At 34.8% G+C, this 20,969-nt stretch overlaps 1 protein-coding gene across 3 annotated transcripts in view; it reads left to right on the forward strand.

Moving 5' to 3' along the window:
- Naaladl2 (N-acetylated alpha-linked acidic dipeptidase like 2) overlaps positions 1 to 20,969 on the forward strand; it is a 1,212,242-nt gene that overhangs the window by 1,064,844 nt on the left and 126,429 nt on the right. For all 3 annotated transcript variants that reach the window (XM_040754622.1, XM_040754621.1, XM_040754623.1), the window contains one exon: positions 358 to 453. In XM_040754622.1, coding sequence (XP_040610556.1) covers positions 358 to 453 — 96 coding nt within the window. The remainder of the gene's footprint in view (positions 1 to 357; positions 454 to 20,969) is intronic.

Here is a 20,969-nt window from a genome sequence, read left to right on the forward strand (position 1 = left end):
ATAGTGATTATGTAGTCTAAACATCTCCCTTATATTTGTAAACATAAACTATAGATAGTGTAAATATTTGAGGACTATAAAAAGTTGTCTTTTGGTGAGAAAACAATATTTGTGAGTATATAAAGTGTTAAAAGTAATAGAAGTCTTAATTACAGTCTCTTCTTAATTACTCATCTTCATACAATTACTCATCTTAATTTACAAATATTATGGGATGGATAATTAGATCAGTCAGATGAAGCTCAGAATCAACAGAAACCTTAAAGCATTCTTGAGCTTTGTGCATCTTTAAAGAAAATCCAATAAAAGTACTCAGAAACCAAAATCAATGAAGACTTTCTCTTGTATTTGTCACAGGGTCCAAGTTTTCTCTCTGAAGCCATTTTCCCTAAACATGCAACAAAAATTGAAGAAGTGGATCCATCTTTCAACCTCCATGAAGCCGTTACTAAGGTGAGAATGAAGTGTGAACTTAAAAGTGGAATGAGAAAATGTTCTTTTATGTTGTTGTTTGTGTGTTTTTGAATGCTTTTCTAAGTTGTAAGGATGGCAGAAGAGAGGAAAGCATTTGAAATGCAGCTTGTGACTCAGGATTTATGAGAAAAAGCTATCCTCAAGAAAACAATTAGTTTTGACCTTAATCTGAAATTAAGTTTGTCTTTTACTTTAATACATGGCTACTTTACATGACTATAAAACAAAATAAGTTGTCTGACTTTTGTGTCCAAAATTTTGTTTCAATATATTTATCTATTGAACTTGTAATTATTTCATTTGAGTGCATATTTGTATGTGACATGAGAATGAACAGGTGCCGTTGTGTACTTGTGGAGGGTAGATGGTAACTTAGTTGTTTCTTGCCTTCTGCCTCTTCACCCTGGTTATGAAACTCACCTTGTAAGGCTTGGCAGTAGATGACTTTGCTCCCTTAGTCGCCTTACTGTCCTGTTTATTGCACATTGTAGTTTCAGTAAAAGAAGGGATTGCTATATTCGGTAAAGGATCTTATTTATAATACTGCATATTTTCAGTCATAATATTATTGTTTGAAGAAAACTAAGTTTTCAAGTGTGGAGAAAATAAATTTATTGTTCCTGATATCAAATGGCATCCTATGAATTTTTACATTCACAAATTATTTATCTAACCTGTCACAGCTTGCCTCTTCAGGATAGACTTTTCATTATATATTGATATTTCAATGCCATTAAAATAATCCATATTTATGTATGCTTACTAGAATAATTTAGTCATCCTTAAATCTTAACAAAAAGTGACAGACTGCTTACCTCTTTGAAAAAAGGAAGTATGTTAAAATGAGCTAACCTCCTCATTTGGCCATAGAATAAAGTTAGAATTGAGACCCTGGGGTCTGTATCTAACTCTGATACGAACTACATAAATTCATTTTTGAACCTTTAAAACTTAGTTAAGTTGGAATTACAATCAACATAAAAATTCTTCTAAGCTCTAAGTATTTGTCATGGTTTCCTAAGCAATCAACTCCAGTTACCTGAATTCAGTTTTGCTAATTTCATTTTCTTACTGTATATTATTATTTATATATTAGTAGAGAAAAGTTGACATCAAGTGCTTCCTCAGCATTTAAAATATTTAAAATATTAATTGAATTTATAACACTTAGATATTATATATACCTTACACAAAACATGTATATGCATATACAGATGAAGATAGAGGAATCTTCATGGATACTTAGATACATCTTCATCTGTATATATAAGTGTATGCATGATATTCATAGCAACTACAATTTCTAAGAGCATTTTAGGAAGAGATGAGTATAAACAGAGGTTTCTCTGTCCCAAGCTATCCCATAATCTCTTCCAAATAATCATTCAGAGGCATATATTAATTACTAAGTCTCAAACAATAGCTCAGGCTTATTACTAGCCAACTCTTACATTTAAATTAATCCATACTTCTATCTATGTTTTGCCAAATGGTTAAAACCTTGCTACCTCATTTTCTATATGTCCTGACTGTTAGGCTGGCACCTCCATTGACTCCATCCTTCTTTACCCCATAATTCTCAATTTGACTTTTCTGCCTAACCTTATCCTGCCTGGCTATTTGTCAGTCAACTTCTTTATTAAACCAATCAGAGCATAATTTAAAGAGTATACAGGAATACTCCCCAGCAGATGGGTGAGTAAATAAGGAGTCATAAACACAATATTAATCCTTACATATGTTCAGTAGTCCATTAGATACTGAGGTAAGAGACCATTAGAAAATGACATACATTTCTTCCATTGTGTCCTACATGTGTTTTCAAATATGTTTGATACCAAGAGTGCATGTCATGAGATCCTTAAAGGAATATTGGGAGGAATTCCTTACCTGAAAATAATCCTAATCAAAAGAAATGCAGAATATCGAGTTCTATGAAAGCTTTCACAACTTTATATCCTTACCCAATGTAGATTATCTGCAGAGTTCCTGCAAACATATACCAGAGGAAGGAAGTATACTGCTGGAGTTTAGTCTTAACTAAATAATGGCAGTAATAGGGAGCTGTACAAGGAAACATTTAATATTATGTGACTTGGTTAACATCCAGTCAAACATCCAGTTTTTTTGATAATCATCATCAACAACAAAAACACTTAGTAAATGTAGTTTCGTTAACTATAATACATAGCTTGGAAATCCAGAGTAAAATTTTTGTTCTATTATTCCTAAGAAATCTTAATATTTTACAATTGAGTTTAGTTTTATTATTAACACAAAAAGTAATATATCCATTTTATTTATTCTCACTAGGAATTTGAGATAAAAATGATGTTAGCATTTTCTTAGCAAATTTAATATGTACATGATCAAGCATATCTTAACATAAAAACTTGAAGAACTAACTTCTTTAAAGAAGACTGTTTATCTGTGTTCTCTCAATTGTAATTGTATGCAAGGGCCAAAAGAATAGCATCTCGCTATTGTCTTTCTGCTTTTAACCAGCATTTTGAAATAAACAGGTTATCTTTATATATGTCATGTGAATTTAGTATTTGAAATCAGGTTTTCATCTAAGGCTTTTTTTCTCTCTTTTTGAACCTTTCTTAGCATTTTTCTTCTTGATATAAAGCACAGGACCTAAGAAAGTAATGAATGAGACTTAGTATCGATGTCAAAATGAGTAATCCATCATGGCTTCAGCTGTCAGTTATCTGAAGTTGCTGAAGGGCAACACATGCTGCAATCGCTGGTGAAGAGACTTTTCCTACTCTCTCTACTACATTATGCTACAAATTGCATTTTAGAGTTTTAGTTATTATGAAAGCCAAATTAAGTCTGTTAAAGACTAAAACGTGTAGAAATACTAGTATAAATCCCTAGCTGCTACACCCTTTAGTAAGCATATAGAAATCATCACGTGTTTATATTTTAAATAAGCTTTTTTCTCCTTGTACACTTAGCAATTTTCTTGTTCTGTCTCTAAAGCTTCAACGATTTTCTCACAAGTTGTTATTAACTACGTCAGCATTCCTGTTAGTTGACAATGGTTTGTCAAAGTGGCTAGATAGATCTTTAAATCATTTTAAAGTCATGTGCCAAAGAAAAGAGATAATGATACAGGTAAGGTGTGGTAAAACAGAAGCACTGGAGGAAGGAAAGACCCAGCTTGGTTTATGAACTGTGCATTCACAGCATGAGGGACAAGAACAGACCACATCATTCACCAGCAAAAGGGCATTCAAAGAATTAAGGAATTCACCTCCGTATCCTGAGATTCCTTGAAGGTGATTTTAATTAGATGCTGGTGACAGTGTGTGAAAAGCAATGATACATATTTACGTATTTGTAAAAGAACAATAATAATGCCAAATTTGAGAAACTTCCTTAAAAATGACCATCAATAAGGGCAGCCTATTCTACAAATTGAGTTCCAGAATAACCAGGACTGTTACACAACTCTGAAAAAAAAAAGATAATCAGGTTGTAGATATGAGACATAAACAGAGTCAAAATAGTCAGTGAGTATTCTACTAGTTCTGCCTCAGCAAAGTGATACTAGTGACTATTAAGTAGTAAAATTCCTTTATATGTTAACACAAATGGCTAGTAGAACAAATTCAGCTTGTGAGTTTACCCAGGAATATCAAATAATTTGTTTTTCACTTAAGAAAACTGTCTTTAAAACAGGAGGGCCTCACCCTCCCTGGGTGGAGGGACAAGGGAGGAGCGATGGGAGAGGGAGCTGGGATTGACATGTGAAGCATTCATGTTTCTAATTTAAATAAAAACATATATCGAGGGGAAAAAAGGAAAAAAGCAAAAAAAAAAGATAGGTTTTTAATTGAAGTAGAGCTGTGTATACTTTTGCCCTTTTTTTCCTTCCCTCCAACTCTTCCCATTTCCCCACTATGTTGATTTTAATTCTTGACTTCTTTTTCTTTGATTACTATTGTTAACTCTCTCTTTTTTCTCTCTTTCTCTGTCTCTGTCTCTGTCTCTGTCTCTATCTCTCTCTCTGTGGGTGGTATGTATACAAATATAAAAATACAACTCCCGGGGTACGTTTTGTTGTTTGTGTATATGTTTTCAGTGATGACCACTCTATGTAGTATACCAGTAAAGGGGCAATCCTGCAAGAGGTGAATTTTGCTTCTCCTAATAGTTATTAGACACCTATGTTGAAAATCATTTGATCAACATTGATTTTTAACCATTTCACGTCAATGTTAATTCCATATGGCTATCAGTTATGTTTGTGAATAAAATAATTACCATAACAATGACGAATATCTTAAGACACTATACTAAATATGTGATACTGAAATGTAAATGTATTTTAAGAGATCAAATAATAATTTTCCTCTTCTTTTGGAAGTGGTCTAGGTATATAGACCAGACTGGCCTATAATTAGCGATTGTTTTTTCTCAGCCTCTGAGTTCTGGTATTACACTCTTGTGATATTATGGGTGACTTAATTATTTGTTTAATTTTTTGTTTGTTATTTTAGGTTTCAAAAGCATGTTTATCTCTAGAAGCTAATAAAGTTTTTGTGAATGTCTTAAAACAACACAAAACCTGACTCTCATTTCTAACCTGGAAGAGCAAACAGCAGCATTTTCACAAAGTGTTCTGATGTTGGTGTTGAATTATTTGACCAAATATAAATATTCATGTTAGAAAATCAAGTGTAATGATATTTATACTCCCACTTATATTTTCACCCCCATTTATATTTTCATATATAAATTTGAAGTCATTTTTATCTATGGAATAAAAGGTTTTATATAAAACTAATTTTTCCATGCTGTATGCACTTAGTGATACTAGATGCAAGAATGTCTCTGTGGAGATCTGCACTCCATGTCTTCATGACATGCACTAAAATAGATAGTATCACAGGGAAGTATTTCCAATGCAGAAATCACACATTGTAAAGAAAAGTGGGTTTCGAGGTACTCAAGGGAGATAGTAGTATATTACAAATAACCTTTCATGCTTTGAGAAAATATTATAGGTATGTTTTCTTCACAAATGTATAATTAAACTCAGTGTCTTCCTTTACTGAAATTGGAGATTGCATTGCAGTTATGGTTTTTTTTATGTAGAGAGTTTAATTTATTGTTTTTCATTATACTGTAAAAATGTTATAGTTTCTAAAGGAATGTCTTAGATGATCCATTTTTCTTGTTATGGTTTTATTACCGAAAAAGTGATTATTATATGAAATGTATCAACATTGAATTTACTTTATTAAAAAAGTTATTATCAACATAGATGCAATGATCAATGCTACAGTGTGTTAAAAGTTATTGCTGCATTTATAAAACATGAAAGTAGAAAGGCTGTTACCATCTGAGTGTATATTTTACTCAGTTATAAATATGACTCAGTGTTCTAGATCTTTTTCTACTCTTTTTTAGCAGAACCTGAGCCTGGTCCCTACTCATAACCACTTGTAACTTCATTTCCAAGGCTACACAACATCTTTTGGCCCCACAAATCCCCTCACATGTGTGTATAAATGTATGTACACAAATGCATAAAATTGAAAAAATGCTTTAAATGAACAAAAAATACTGATTTTACCTTGTGTTTGTAGTAAAATATTGACATATGAGCAATGTAAATCACAGAAGGAAGATATATGATGACAAAATTTGCATATATATGACTATAAATAATATGACGACTTTGAATCACAATAAATGTATTACAGGAAGTTTTCCATCTAACTTAGGAAGCTTTAGCCCATTAAGTATAGAAACATTTGGTGATAATTTCATTTTGTGCATTGTGCATATATATGTGTTACTTATTTTGAGAATCTACCAAGAAACTGAAAGTGATTTTCTATTCCACATTTCTCATTTACTCTGAAGATGATTTCATGTGTTTTCACACCAGTTTTGGACAATGTCATTCTCAAAGTCACCTAGAAGTATGCTGACAGAGAGCATAGTAACCAATGCATAAAAGATGGACCCGAGAGAGTAAGGTCAAATGCCTTTTCAAAAAGTGCTGTTGAAGCAAACTTATATAATAAAGAGATTTAATAGCTCCAGGCACTATCTACTTATTAAGAAAAAATCTAATATAATCCAACATATCAGGATGACCTGAGAAGACTCTTGGAATCTGGAATAATAGACTTTAATCTTAACAGTTCAGTGTCCTGAAAACAGGTCCCATTGTCCCATAGGTGAGTGCAGGAGCAGCTGGCCATATGTGCACTCACAGAAGCTTGTGTAGTAGGAACTAATTAGTGGCACAGACGTTCGTTGTCACCTACTCCAGATTTATTCCCTGCCACTCAATTTCCTCTGCCACTAAGGTCTCTTAATTTTATGCAAATGTTTTGTGGGTTTTGTTTTCATTTTGTGAACTGAACTTTGTTTCTATGTAATTGAACATGATCTTGGAATTCTATGGAAACTAATCAAATTGTAGATTTTTGTTATCATGGTACATGATCATTTCAATGATATATCTTATAAGTTATTGTCATCAATAATTTAGTATAAAATGAGCTATATTGTATGATATTATAGACCACTTTTAGAACTGACCAATATATAACTCTAAGGAATCAACCAAAACTGTGCTTAAATATACCTCAATAAACAAAAGATCCATAAACAAGCTTCAATTTGAAGATCAGAAAAACAAAGCAGCTAGCCACTAGCTCTTATCTCTACCTCAGTTCAGACAAAAGTGTTGAGTCTCAGAGTGCTCCTGACATCATTGCTTCTCAGATTCACTCAGACTGCTATGCTTTCCTCAACATGGCTAATGAGCAGTCTCAGACTGAATGCCTCTACCTTTTATATCTCTCAAATCCTGCAATTAAAGGCATGAGCTCTGATTCACTCACCCATAGACCAGAGTGGTCTTGGACTCAGAGATCCATCTGTCTTTCTCGTGAGTCATCTGATGCCAACATGTGGCTACTGAAAAGTAACCTAAGTTGTGGAGCAGATTTAGTGTTTCAAAAAACTGTTATCTATGGTCAATGTCCACAAGGGGTAAGATCCAGTACTTTAAGAAACACTGAACTAGTGCTGGACATTGGAGACAATTCTGATATCAGATTAGTGTACATTTTAGATTTTCCCTGAAATGTATCAGGAGGTGAATTTTTAAAAGAAGAAAGAATGGCATTCCTAAAGCAAGCTAGAAACACTGAATTTGTTACAGAGTTTCACTGATCATATTGGAGACTTGTATAGATTTCAGAAGAATTAAAAAATACTTTCGTCTATTTTCAAGTTATTGCCTTTACTTGCTCCTTGGAGGATACCATCTAAGCATAATTATCATATTTACCCCACACTCAGAATCATCCTCAATACATCATTTTTCATGGCCATTTCAAATTGATTGAATTTGACAGATGATAAAACCTGGTTACTCTACTGGCTCTAAGATGCTTGTATGTGAAAGGAATCACTTGAAGCTCTGAGGAATGCTTAATTTAGGAAGTGTCAATGATGTCATGAGTTCCCAAAACCCATGCATTAGCCAAAAGAATTAATAACCAATCTGTTGGGTGATAACTTTCATTCACAATATTAGACACTGATAAAAATGCAGTGTACTTTAAAATACAAAGCTTGTTATAAAATGTTAATTCACTCAAGGCCAGCCTGATCTACACTGCAAGCTTCAGGATGATCAGGGCTACACACAGAAACCCTGTTTAGAAAAAAATAAAACCACTACCAACAAAAGAGTTAATGCAGTTATCAGTGTTACAGATGTGAGAGCAGGCGGCTGTGTACAGGTTTTATGGTATTTCATTAGATTTATCTTGTTTTTCCACTTGGCATATAAAATATTGAATCTCATTCTGGCATGTTCAGATGTGTATATCATTGTATTTCATTGGGTTCACCCTACTCCTCTCTCCCTATCCTGCTGGTCCTCTTCCTTAACACTGATAGTACCCCCTTTTGCTTTGATCTCACATATACCACATTGCCTCCTCCTGTTTCCCTTTACTTTACAGTTCTTTCAACCCACTCTCCAAGCACCCTTTCTATTTCATTTCTTACATACATGCAAGAACACACACAAACATGAATGTGCATACTCATGCATACACATAAATATAGATCACACATATAAGACAAATGAGATATTTTTCATTCCAATTCTTCTAGTTTTGTTAATTGTAATACATTCTGGCTGTATCCATTTTCTTGCAAATTTTATAATTTTATTCTTCTTTATAGCTGAATAAAATTTCATTGCACATTTGAACTACATTTTTCTTATTTGTTCATCTGTTGACACACACTGAGCAAAACAATAGACAAAAATCACCAAGTTTCTCTATGTTATACTATAGCATACTTAATTATTTAATTCCATAGATCTCCCAAGGAGTTTATGTTGAAAATACTGTCTTATAGATAAAATAGTAATTCAATTAAATTTATCAATATTTTTCCAATACTGATCTACTTTTTAACCAATAACCCATGATTGCCAATGAAATAAAATCAGCACAGAGTGTTAAAACACAGTGTACCATAAATACCCTCTCATTTTGTGTCAGTCTTTGTAGATGGAAGTTTCTGTCCTGCCCGGTCCTGTAGCCATTCAGTCTCAAATAAACACACAGAGTCTTATAGTAATTCTGAACTGTTTTTGCTATTACGCAGGCTTACTACTAACAAACTCTTACAACTTAAATTAACCCATAATTCTTATCTATGTTTTGTCATGTGGCTTGGTGCCTTTTCTCAGTAAGGCATTCTCATCTTGCTTCCTCTGCTCTGTCTGGTGACTGCTCTATGCCTTACTCTTCCCAGAATTCTCCTAGTCTTGTAGCCCTACCTATACTTCTTTCCTGGCTACTGGATAATCAGCACTTTATTAAATCAATACAGTTGACAAATCTTTACAGTGCACAAGAGCATTATCCCACATCAAGTCTTTATTCATACTCCAATTTGTTTTCTTATGTCCTAGTCTGAGAAACGTTTATATGTGATATGTGGCATGATTTTAGTGATGGGACCACTTTACAAAAGTTTCAAATTCTTGATTGTGCTATAATTTATGATAACTTCTATGTGTTAACCAGTTTTTTAGGATAGCATGTAAGCAAGAATGATTTGTGTTCGCTTACAGTTTCTGAGGTTTTAGTCCACAGTGGGTTATCACTATTCCTTTTAAGTTACAGTGCAGCAAAAGCTAGTTACCTCACGGCCAAGGACTAGCGAGGCACACACACATGCACACACAAGTAGATGTGTGAACACACACACAAGTGTGCACACACACACACACACAAACACAGAGATACTAGGGTCTTTCAATAAACCTGAGAGCACAGCATCAGTGGACTGAAGTCCCATCATAAGGTTACACCAATCAAGGATTCCACTACCAAATAACAGTAGCATGGGTTGAGACCAAGCAAAATGTATGATCTCTTGAAGACAGATATAATTGATGCCTTTGCATTAAGGCAAACATTTCTTCATAGCTGGAGTCAAAGACATTGTAATTCAGTTTAGCAGTTGAATGTACATATACTTGTGGTAAAATACTTGACATTTGTTGATGTCAAGTTTCATCTAAGTGCTTTCTGTACAACTATGGGAATTAGGATTCTGATCCCTGGAACCCACATAAATGCCAAGTGGGACTGCCTGCCTGCCTGCATTTCATGATTTGGAAGGAAGACATGAGCCTAATCAGTGCTAGCCACATCAGTGAGCTCTCAGTTCAGTTGCAAGACCTTTCCTCAGTACATTGAATGAAGAGTGACTGAGGATGGCTCCTAATGGAATGATTCCCAGCATCAACCTGGCACCTCCGTATGGACCCACATACACATATATGCTCACACACATGTAGATATGTGTACATAAACATGTCTAACACATGTAGGAAAAGAGAAACTATGAGCTTAAAGAAATGCTAGTCATTACTAGGATGTTTATGTTGGGGAAGTCCTGTGTATATGTCAATAAAGCACTGCTGGCCAATAGGGAATCAAGATAGGTGGGACTAGGAGTCCAGGAGGACTCTGGGTAGGAGAAAGACAGGGAGTCAGGATGTAACGCCATGGAGTAGGAAGCCTGGAAACCTCTCCGGTAAGAAAAATACTTAGATTAGCAATTATGGGGTAATTATTTAAGTCAGAGCTAGCCAGTAAGAAACAAGCAAGGCCAACAGCTTCATAATTAATATAGCCTCCTGTGTGTTTATTTGGGACTCATGCGGCTCTGGAACCAGGCTGGCGAGAATGCTTCTCTCAAGGAAAAAGCTTCCCTTTCATGTTTAGAACAAAGTTAGTAAATAAATGATAGAAAAAGATTAGGAGAAATGCATATCATTTGAAATGGTGAAGAAGAAGGCAGCTCTGGCAACACAAAATTACATGATACACTTCAATAGTTGATAAGATCTGTGAAGAAATACACTGAAACTATAATTATTATACTGAATCATAAGATATTTTTAAACCAAAATATAGTAAGCTTTAGGTCCAACTTCTGGTCATCAGCCCATGCATTTGCCATAGAGATGTTTTCTAATTGCAATAACTGATAAATTTTTAGGACAGTGTAAAGAAAAAATGTATTCTGTTATTCCTTTCCACCCTACCTTTCTGATCAATTTTTAATCAAAGAATACTCTTGTTGTTTATAAAGAAATGAGTAAACATCATGTCAGTTAAGCTCTTCTAGGACCCAGAGGAAAACTAAGTGGTAACTTTTGAAATAAATCCCTGAAGTTAGTCATTTAATTTTATTGCCAAGTATTTGACTCCAAATTGTCATTAGACAGTATGGACATGGTGCTTTTATCCCATGTCATCTTATAAAAGATGGGTTATATTTTTAAAATTGTGTGTGCCTGTGTGTGTAGGAGTGAACCCCATTTTATTGACATATACATAGGACTTCTCCCATCGTGTGTGTGTGTCTGTGTGTGTGTGTGAACACACATGAGTATAGTATGACTAAAGAGGGTGCCAAACATCTGGAGCTAGAAATATAGTTGTGAGCTGCCAGATGTGGGTGCTGGGAACACAATACATGTTCTCAGCAATAGCAGTAAGTATCCTTAACTGTTGAGCTGTCTCTCCATCCCTGACATTGTACCTTAAATTTTAACTATTACCTCAAGATATCTTATTCTTTTGGTTGAAAGCCTAGACTACATGAGTATGACTTTTCTAAGTACTATAAAAGGATATTTTCTGATATAGAATCCTTTATATTGCAATTCAATTTTAAATATTTCACTTTTAAAATAAGTAATTATATCCAAAAATCCCTGCACACCATCTCATCCACAGAACTTCCAGCTACCAGGAAAGCTCTGTATACAAGGTTTTGTGTGTAGCCATATAAAGTAATTCTTAATCATACTGCTTGCCTTTAGCCACACAATACTAAAAGAAACCTGACACTACAGGCTAGGACTGTAGCTCACTGACAGTGCTTGTCTCACATGCATGAGACCCTAGGTTTCAGACCCTAATTTCCACAAGGAATGTCTTTTACTACAGTGGCATGAAAGACCTCACTATTCTGTCCATGAAAGGCTAAGCCATCACAAACTCCAATCCCTGTCTTTCATTGGTCCTCCAGCCTCACTTCTCAAGGCATACCTGCAGATACTCAGATTCCCAGAGGATGAGAAGCACAGACAAGCATGTAGGAGAGAATCATTGCATGGATAGCTAAAATGGAGGCTAGCGCAATACCAGGAGGGATTTCTCAGCTTCTTCTTTCAAGGATATAGGTAAAGACCTCAAATACAACCCAGATGAGATACAGTCGATGAAGGAACACATATATTTAGTTATTTCTGATGCTGGCTCTTACTGTTGGCCATCATTGTACACTTCACAATATGAAGGACCTTCCCTTTGAACCCCAGGGCAAAATACAAAGATCCGAACAAACTTCACTTTTGGCAGTGTGCAGGAGCTTTGCAATTTTTCTAGTATATATATTTTGGAGCTAAAGGCTCACAGTTTCTGAAATGAGATTTCCCATCTGACCTATTGATGACTAGAGACTCAGTAGGTCTCATCAGCAAGCATTCTGTGTCTCATTCAGGTGTATTACAAAGTGTTGTGTTTGCAGGTGTGAGTCACATAATGAGTATCAGGACCTGTGTAAGTCATGGGTAGCAATGGGTTAGACCTGTTGACTCTCTGCTTCACCTCTGCAAATTGGCTTCAACTTGCATCAATTTTTCCAAAGCATTATTATTTATTGTGATATTTTCAATTGCTTTATTTAAGATTACTCCATTTATTCTTCTTTTCCTCCCTTCTAGCCCTACAACATTGTTCTATTTGTTTTCTTTTTAATATGCACAGGGAACACCCTTTGCATTTAATGAGATAAATTGTTTTATACATACCTTTACTTACTTCTATTTGTAATATTTTATTTGTGGGATAATATAAATGCTTTTTCGGAAGATCTTGAAAAATGCACCAGAGTGCCTGGATTTCATGAGGGTGTCTGATAACTCTTTGACTTGGTAGAATGATCTAGGAAAGATCAAGTATTTACAGTATCTGTATGCAGTTATTAGTAATCCTTGCTAACACAGGTATCAGTTGGCAGGAGGACACAGTGCAGACTGATACAGAAGACAAGATCCACTAATTACCCAGTAATGTAGAAACAAGAAGTTAGGCAGGAAAGAGTGCTACTGGGAGTCTAGGAGAAGAGTTATTTCAGAATATAAAAAAAGGATTGTTTGACGTAATAAATCACTGTGAAACAAAAGAAGAAAGATATTTCTGGGTTTTGTCATTTTGTTTTGCTTTTTAGCAAGATAGTCACTGAACTTTTGTAGGTCACTCTTAATCTGTCATTGAATAGTAGGAGTGAGACTACAGTTGGGTTACACACTAAAGACAATAATGAAGGAAGGATATTTTAAGAAAATAATGATGGTTCATTGATGATATAGAAATGTGATGCAAGTACAAATGTCTGTTATTTACAAAATTTATTCCCACTTAATTTTGAGGAAAAATATGTCTTTCCTATCACATTAAAAATAAAAGTGAGACAATAACTAGTATTTATTGTTTATACATGTATTCCCAATTTATTCTCATATAACTCTATAAAGAAAATGCCATCAGAAGTACAAAATAAAAAAAATCAAGACTTACCTAAGGTAACAAGGGTCCAGGAACAATCTGATAAGAATTCTTACTTTGTATATGGGGGTAAAAGAGTTCCGTGCTTATACACAGATGAATTAGTAAGATGAGAAATAGAACTTAGAACCCAAGGTACAAGGAATATGTTTGAAGGGAATATATAGTGCAGTTTTATGATATAATCATTGTGGTATGATATAATTTTCAACTCATAGTGTTTCAAAGTGATCTTTGAAAAGGTCTCAAAAAATGAAGAGATGGGTCTCAAATTAATACTCATATTCTTTAGCACAGATAATAATGACTACTTGTATTGATTTCCATTAAGCAATAAATAGCACCCGACAATAGAGCTGCCATTACTGAGAAGTAATTCACCCAATAGTCTATCAATGATTGAAAAATTAAAAATTAGAAATATGTACAGAAGGGAAATTCCAATCAAATTGGCACTTAATTTTAAAGTCTTCAATTGAGACATGGCTTAAAATTAACATATATTTAATAATAAATAAATTGGAAGAATTCCTATTTTCTATTGCCTCTCCTGAATTGTTATACTTTGTCTCATAAGTCTTTTAAACTTTCAAAAACAGTACGTGACATTTATGTTTGTCATAATTGAATTCAAGAACTTTTAAAGCCTTACTTTCAGTATATTGCCATAATTATGTGTATGTTCAATTGCTGCAACTGTAATTAATACTTACATAAGAAATACATACTTTCTAGTAAACAACATTGTCTTTCTTCAAAGAATAACCATTATCTAACACATATGATTTATTTACATTTTTTCAGATATCTCATATGTGGTTCTGGTGGCTAATGTTTCCATACCCAGATGCAATATTTGGTTCTATGTTGGATTTAGCTAAACATCCTCTGAAGTTTTTCCATCTGTCAATATGTCTGTCTCTACATCTTATCTATCTATCTGTTTGTCTGTCTGTCGGTCTATCATCTATCTATGTATCTATATCTATCTTCTATCTATCATTTATCTATCTGTCTATCTCTATCTATCTATATATCTATCTATCATCACCATCAATCTAATCTATTAAAGCAAGTGGGAAAATTGTTCTCACATTATTTAACCTTCAGATTTGTGGGTTCAGTTGATAAGCTAACTTTTTTATCTCTACAGTACCTTGGTATTAGTAACCAGATTGCATTGATTTTCAAGTGTGTTTTTCCCTGTAAAAATTCCATTGATAATGTCCAGGTGACATTATATTCTACCAGAGATGTGTCTTACCTGGTTGTTACATCATCAGCATATCTAAGATTGGTCATTTGTTGAGAGTGAATGCACACTACCTCTCTCATACAGTTAAGTTCCTCTTGTTTCCAGAAAATAATACTCATAGCATTACTTGGTTTTGCTTCAATAACAAAGATTTTCACAAATTAAGTTACTAAAATTACAATAAAATATTATCACACAAAATTTTGAATTTCTATTCCATGATGTTGAGGAAGTTCATCATTATATCAGACCTGGAGAAGCAGGGAAGTCAAGACGCCCATAAAACTTTTTATCAACTGGAGCTAGTTTTTACAGTGGGGAAGTGCTAGTGTAAAGTGACATTCCCTTTACGGCTCAGTGTATATATTGTATTAACATTCATTACTAGGGGTTCTTATCAGCATCTTAATACATATTTAAAAGGAAAATATTCCATATAATGATTTTTCAGGAACTTTCAATTCCAGTAAGGAAAAACATCAAGGATATTAAAATTCTATTAGATTGTATGAACTGGCTTAAAACAAAGTCTTTAAACTCTGTAGCAGATTCTATTGAGAGCTGATATACTATGTCTTCTATCTTTGAACAGACTTTCTAAGGGATACCCCAAAACAAGGAATTTGTGTTTATAAACATAGTCAGTGTGATAAGCTTCTGATCTGTAGCCATACGTTTATGCTATGTGAAATAATTTAGTCTTCTTTATTTCCTGTAATGTGGATTCTATTATCTTCCTAAAGCAGTCTTTTCTGAAGGAGATAAGCTATTTAAAAATGGACACACATATGCTTATGGAATGAATATTGACTATTAAGTATATAATTTATATGAAGTATGGAATATCAACTTTAGTTTTAACTGTTATATCCTGCATATCAGTGCATTACATGATAACTTCAGATACTACGTATTTAGTTTTAGAAAGTGCTCTTTAAAATTGTTATGCTGAACTTTTCATTATTCAAGACAAAAATTGGTACTTGTAGTCATTACTTTTACCATTTCTGTGACAAGATATTTGAGAATAGCAACTTTAGGAAAAAGAGGTTATTGTGGCTTACAGTTTGAGCACATACATTCTACCCAGATTGGGATGGCTCGGTGGTGGGAGCAGGAAGCTGGCTGATCAGAGTGTATATATATCCCATCAGGAGTAAGAGAACAATGAATGCTGGCACTCAGTCTGGGATTTTAGCCCATGGAATTATGTCACCCACACTTAATGTGACTCAGGCACCTTACTAACCTGTAAATAACACTTCATCAATGAGCAGAAAGGTTGACCTAATCTGCATACTGACTGCATAGGTATGTTTGAAGCTTGTCTCCTCCATGTTTCTACATCATGTCGAATTCAGAAACAATGCTATCACAATGTTCGCATTTACAGTAAACCTAGAGGTTAACTTTTCCTAAGACCTGTTGACAGGTAAGAAGTGTAGTTCGGTCCACGTGTTACAGAGGAGACTCCCTTCTTTACAGAATTACTTCAACCGAAAAGCAAATCTCCTGTGAAGTGATGGAAGTGTACGCCAATCTAGTTTAGTTCAGAGTTCTGCTACATCAAATATAAGTGTGTATTGCTTTTCTAGCCATGGCTAAACTGAGATTACTCATTCTCCTGTTATTTCACCTTTTCTATTAGTTTATGTTAGTTGTGCAAAGGGAAGGGATTTGTTATGACATTACAATACATTCATAGAATGTACTCGATCCATATTCACCCCTCTATTATTTTTCCTGTTCTCCTCTCTGATTTGCCTCCTTTGCCCTTCTGAATCTCCAGTATGACTGAATTCACTTTAAATATGTGATTGTAATTATTTCTATGCTACAACTTTGGAGAATACATTTAGAAGACTTGAGAGTGTAGCCTGATTGGTCTGTATAGATGTATTTTCACCTTATAATAAAGCAGACACCACAGCCTTTGGAAGTTGGTGAGTCAGATGGTGTTGGTTACATTCTTTGCACCCAGAGCCTGTGTAAATGTGAGAACAGAGACAGCGAGGTCTTACAACACTCAGATTAGTGCCTATGGAGTAATTCTTGACAGTTACTGTGGCATCATAGCAAATCAGAACTCTCTAATCATGAGATCTCATTTCTAGTGCTTGTTAGCACTCTGTGTTTATTGTCTATGGATTTTCCTTCAAGCAATTGGAGGCAAAGCAATTACTTTACAAACACTGATTTGGTCTGGATCTGGTATGCCCCAGTAGAGCTTTGTAATAACATTTAACCCAAAGTAGCTAGCACTGAAGTCATGTTTCCTCTTTCCATTCTGCCTCATGATAGCTTGTCATAGCCCAGCTCACTTGACAAAATATCAAGTATTTTCACTTTAAGTACTTTTCAGAGAAATAGCACAGTGGAATCGTGAAGCTGAGTCAGGAGGTCAATTGTAGATGCTAACAGTAGATTGTGCTTCAATTTTGGCACATTTACTGTATTGTAGGTACAGAATGAGTATCACTTTCTCTCTTTTTAATTATGCTCCCCTTTTCTCATGTTAAAGAATACTCTATGTATAATATTGGAGAAATGGTATTCTTGAGGGGATATTGATTAACTGATTAAATAAAATAGCATGGAATACTATGTGTAAAGGTCGGTTGTAGGGTTGTGTCCATTATAATAAAACATTGTTAAAAGCTGAATATGATTTATTGAAAATATACAAACTAAATATTAGTTTCAAACCAATGCATTCTTCTTGGAAATAATTCAAATGAAGCTTCCTGAAATTCAGATCATTTTCTTCCATATTCACATTCTCATTGAACTATGAAAGAATTATTACTACTGAATGCACACACACACACACACACACACACACACACCACACTTTTATTCTTTGACATAAAATGCTTCCAAACAGGATGTTTATTTCCACTATCTCTTTTAATGAAATTCTCCAATATCAAGCCCAATTCATGTATTCTCCAGAGAACTTTCCTTAGATCTTATACTCTCTACTGCAGAAACATCATCACTAAGCCTTGTTGCAGCTGATAAACACCGTACAAATAGAAAAAGGAAAAATATCGCATTCCTCTTTATAAACTCAACCTCCACAATAATAACTGTAAGCTTTTATGCTTTCTGATAAGCAGAATCAAAGACTTTGCCTAAGGTCACTTTTTCTTCCAGTTCTCTTCATGTCTTTAGCTGTCCCTATTGCAGACTAGGCACACATATTTAATTCAGCAATAAAAAAGCTAAGTGTTTTTCGATGCTGGTGAGCAGAACTTCCCTGCCAAAGGCAGTTGCTATTGGCTACAGAGCTAACTCTTTTGGCAACAGCTTGATTCTTATTGTTTGAACATAATTAGTTAGTTGGATGCCTGCGAAAACAAGATAATTTATAAAAAATATGCAGATGGACCACAACTACAGATCTGGCATCAGAAATTTGTTTTTAGTGTTTTAACTCCTCACTGTATTCTAGCATGAAGTCTTCAACCCCATACCGATAATTTTCCTTTACACTAATAATAGTGTAGTGGGATAAAAATACCTGACAAAAACAAAAACAAAAATGTTGTAATTTAGAGGAAGCTTAAGATTCTAGTCATCCACTTGCCTTATCAGAACATTAGTGAAAATAGATCCTCACCTCTCTCCTGTCATTTTATCATGCTGTAAACTTAATGTTCAGTCGGTATGTATGTTACTCTACTTGGATCATTTCTAAAAAGGGTCACAGGATGGATGGCTTAAATGCTAGACATTCATTTTATTGCAGCTCCACATGCTGCAGGTCAAGATTAGTAGGCAAGGAGATGAAGTTTCTGGTGAGGAGTCTGCCCTGTGCTTCCAGAAGGCCGTGTTCTTACAGAATCACTGCATAGGCTCTCCTTCAGAGAGTGTGCATAGATCGGCAGACTGGAGGGGAGACAGCAGGATGTTCAGGTGTGTGTGCTCATAAAACATGAATCCTATCAAATCAGGAACCAACTTATGACCTCATTTAATTTTTATCACTTCCCTAAAAACCCCATCTGCTAATGTAGATGTAGACATACTGGCAGTAAAGGTATTAACATATGAATTTAGAGTGAAAACAAAACCATCATAGTGCTTGTGACCTGAAGTTTAGAATTTTTACTATATTTGCAATACATAGATTTTGTATAGTTAACTTTAAAATAAAAAGTAAGTCTCTTTCAATATAATTTGACACCGTTAATTTAGGTATCAGTTCTCCAGTTTCTTTAAAGCTGGGTTTTCCTGTGACCCAAAAATCTACTCCTAAGAATTCATGTCAGAAAAATTAGAAGTATCTTCACAGAAATGTAAGATACCAAGTAGTCAAAGCAGCATTACTCAAAATTGGCCTACGTCTCAAACTAACAAGATTTCCATCCAACAAAACATAGCATATCCATACATCTTAGTAATTGAAACCTATGAAAGGTTGACACATGCTTGAGTATGAATGAACTTCGGAAACAAAGTAAGAGAAACCAGACATAATAGACTACTTCTCAACTGTATTGCTCTGGGCAGAAAAGACAGATTTACAGTTAGAAAAAGCAGAGGTACCTTGAGCTGGGCTTTGGAACCTATGAAACATGAACAGAAAATCTCACATATGCGGCTAATGAATTGAGGACATGGCAGGAATATTCTAGAAATGATCAGAAGGGATGAAAGTGTTGGCTTATGAATTTATTTAAGGTCATCAAGCTAGCATGGTGGCTCGTACCTGCAATCTTAGCTATTGTGAGACTGTGGCAGGAGGATTATGATGAGTCTCAGTCCATCCTGGGTTTTAGCTTAGTTTAGGGTAAGAGTGAGAGCTTATCTTAAACACACACACACACAGGCACACACACACACTCAGACACAGACATACACACTCAGACACACACTCAGACACACACACACTCAGACACACACACACACACACACACACACAGACACACTCCCCAAAACCAATAACGAGCAAATCAAAAAAAACAAAGAGAAAGACCTATGCCTAGCATTGTATACAGGTGATGCAGGAAACTCATGGTGAGTAAACATTTCAAAGATTTGTTAAAATGGCAGCTCTCTTCTGGTCCCAGATGTCTCAGCAAGGAAAGGTGCTTGCTGTCAACTCTGATCAACCTGAGTTTGGTCCCCCAGGCTCACACACGGAAGGAAACAACTGAATCATACAAGTTGTCATGTAACCTCCCTGACCACCACGGCACATGTGTAAGAAAAAATTAATACACCCTTGCATAAAAGATATGTCTCTAAGCAATGTTTGAGTAAATTCCTGTCTGTTTTCTCTCTTTTATTCTTTTCCTGAAATGACTTGTGACTTCTCTCTTCTCTTTTCAGAGAAAGAGTACTTTGTCTTAATACCCTCACCCTCATCCATAAACACTTACATTTTTTTAGTGTTTCCTTCCAGAAAACATTCTAGTCCTTGTTAAAGACCCTCCCAAGACATCCAGGTTGTTCACTGATGGCTGATTAAAGGGAACTTAATTAGCGACAGAGTTGTGTTGTGATGTCCACAACCTTCCCCGGTCTGCTTCACACTGCCTGAACAAAGTTACCTAAGTTTCCTAACTCCTTTGGGCTTCTGGTGTTCTCTCACTATGGAATGTGTAAGAATTATTAATATACTTTTACTAGTAATATCTGTACCATTTCTCATACCCTATTGAATTAGTGGGAATATATTTCTTGTTTTTTCAGAATTCATGTCTGTGCAAGTCCCTAATTCCCTAATTTAAATTCACAGTACCTTGAACTTAGTGAGTTTTTTTTCCTGTGGTTGAAGATTACTAACTAAGTCACCAGGTTAAAGATAGGGATGCCATAAGGAAGTTCTCATTTGAGTACATGCAAGGACCACAAAAAGTAACTTTTCAAATGTTGTGGGATATTTTTACACTGTGTAAAAATGAATTACTCTGATTGGAGTAATGAAAAGCTGAATGATCAATAACTAGGCAGGTGATATAGATGGGATTTTGGAGTGGAGAGAGAACTCTGGGAAGAAGAAGGGGAAGTCACCAGCCAGACACAGAGGAAGCAGTATGACAGAGAAAGTCATGAGGTAACTAGCTATGCAATTA

The sequence above is a fragment of the Mesocricetus auratus genome, unplaced genomic scaffold, assembly GCF_017639785.1.
Source record: "Mesocricetus auratus isolate SY011 unplaced genomic scaffold, BCM_Maur_2.0 Super-Scaffold_100011, whole genome shotgun sequence".
NCBI lineage: Eukaryota > Metazoa > Chordata > Mammalia > Rodentia > Cricetidae > Mesocricetus > Mesocricetus auratus.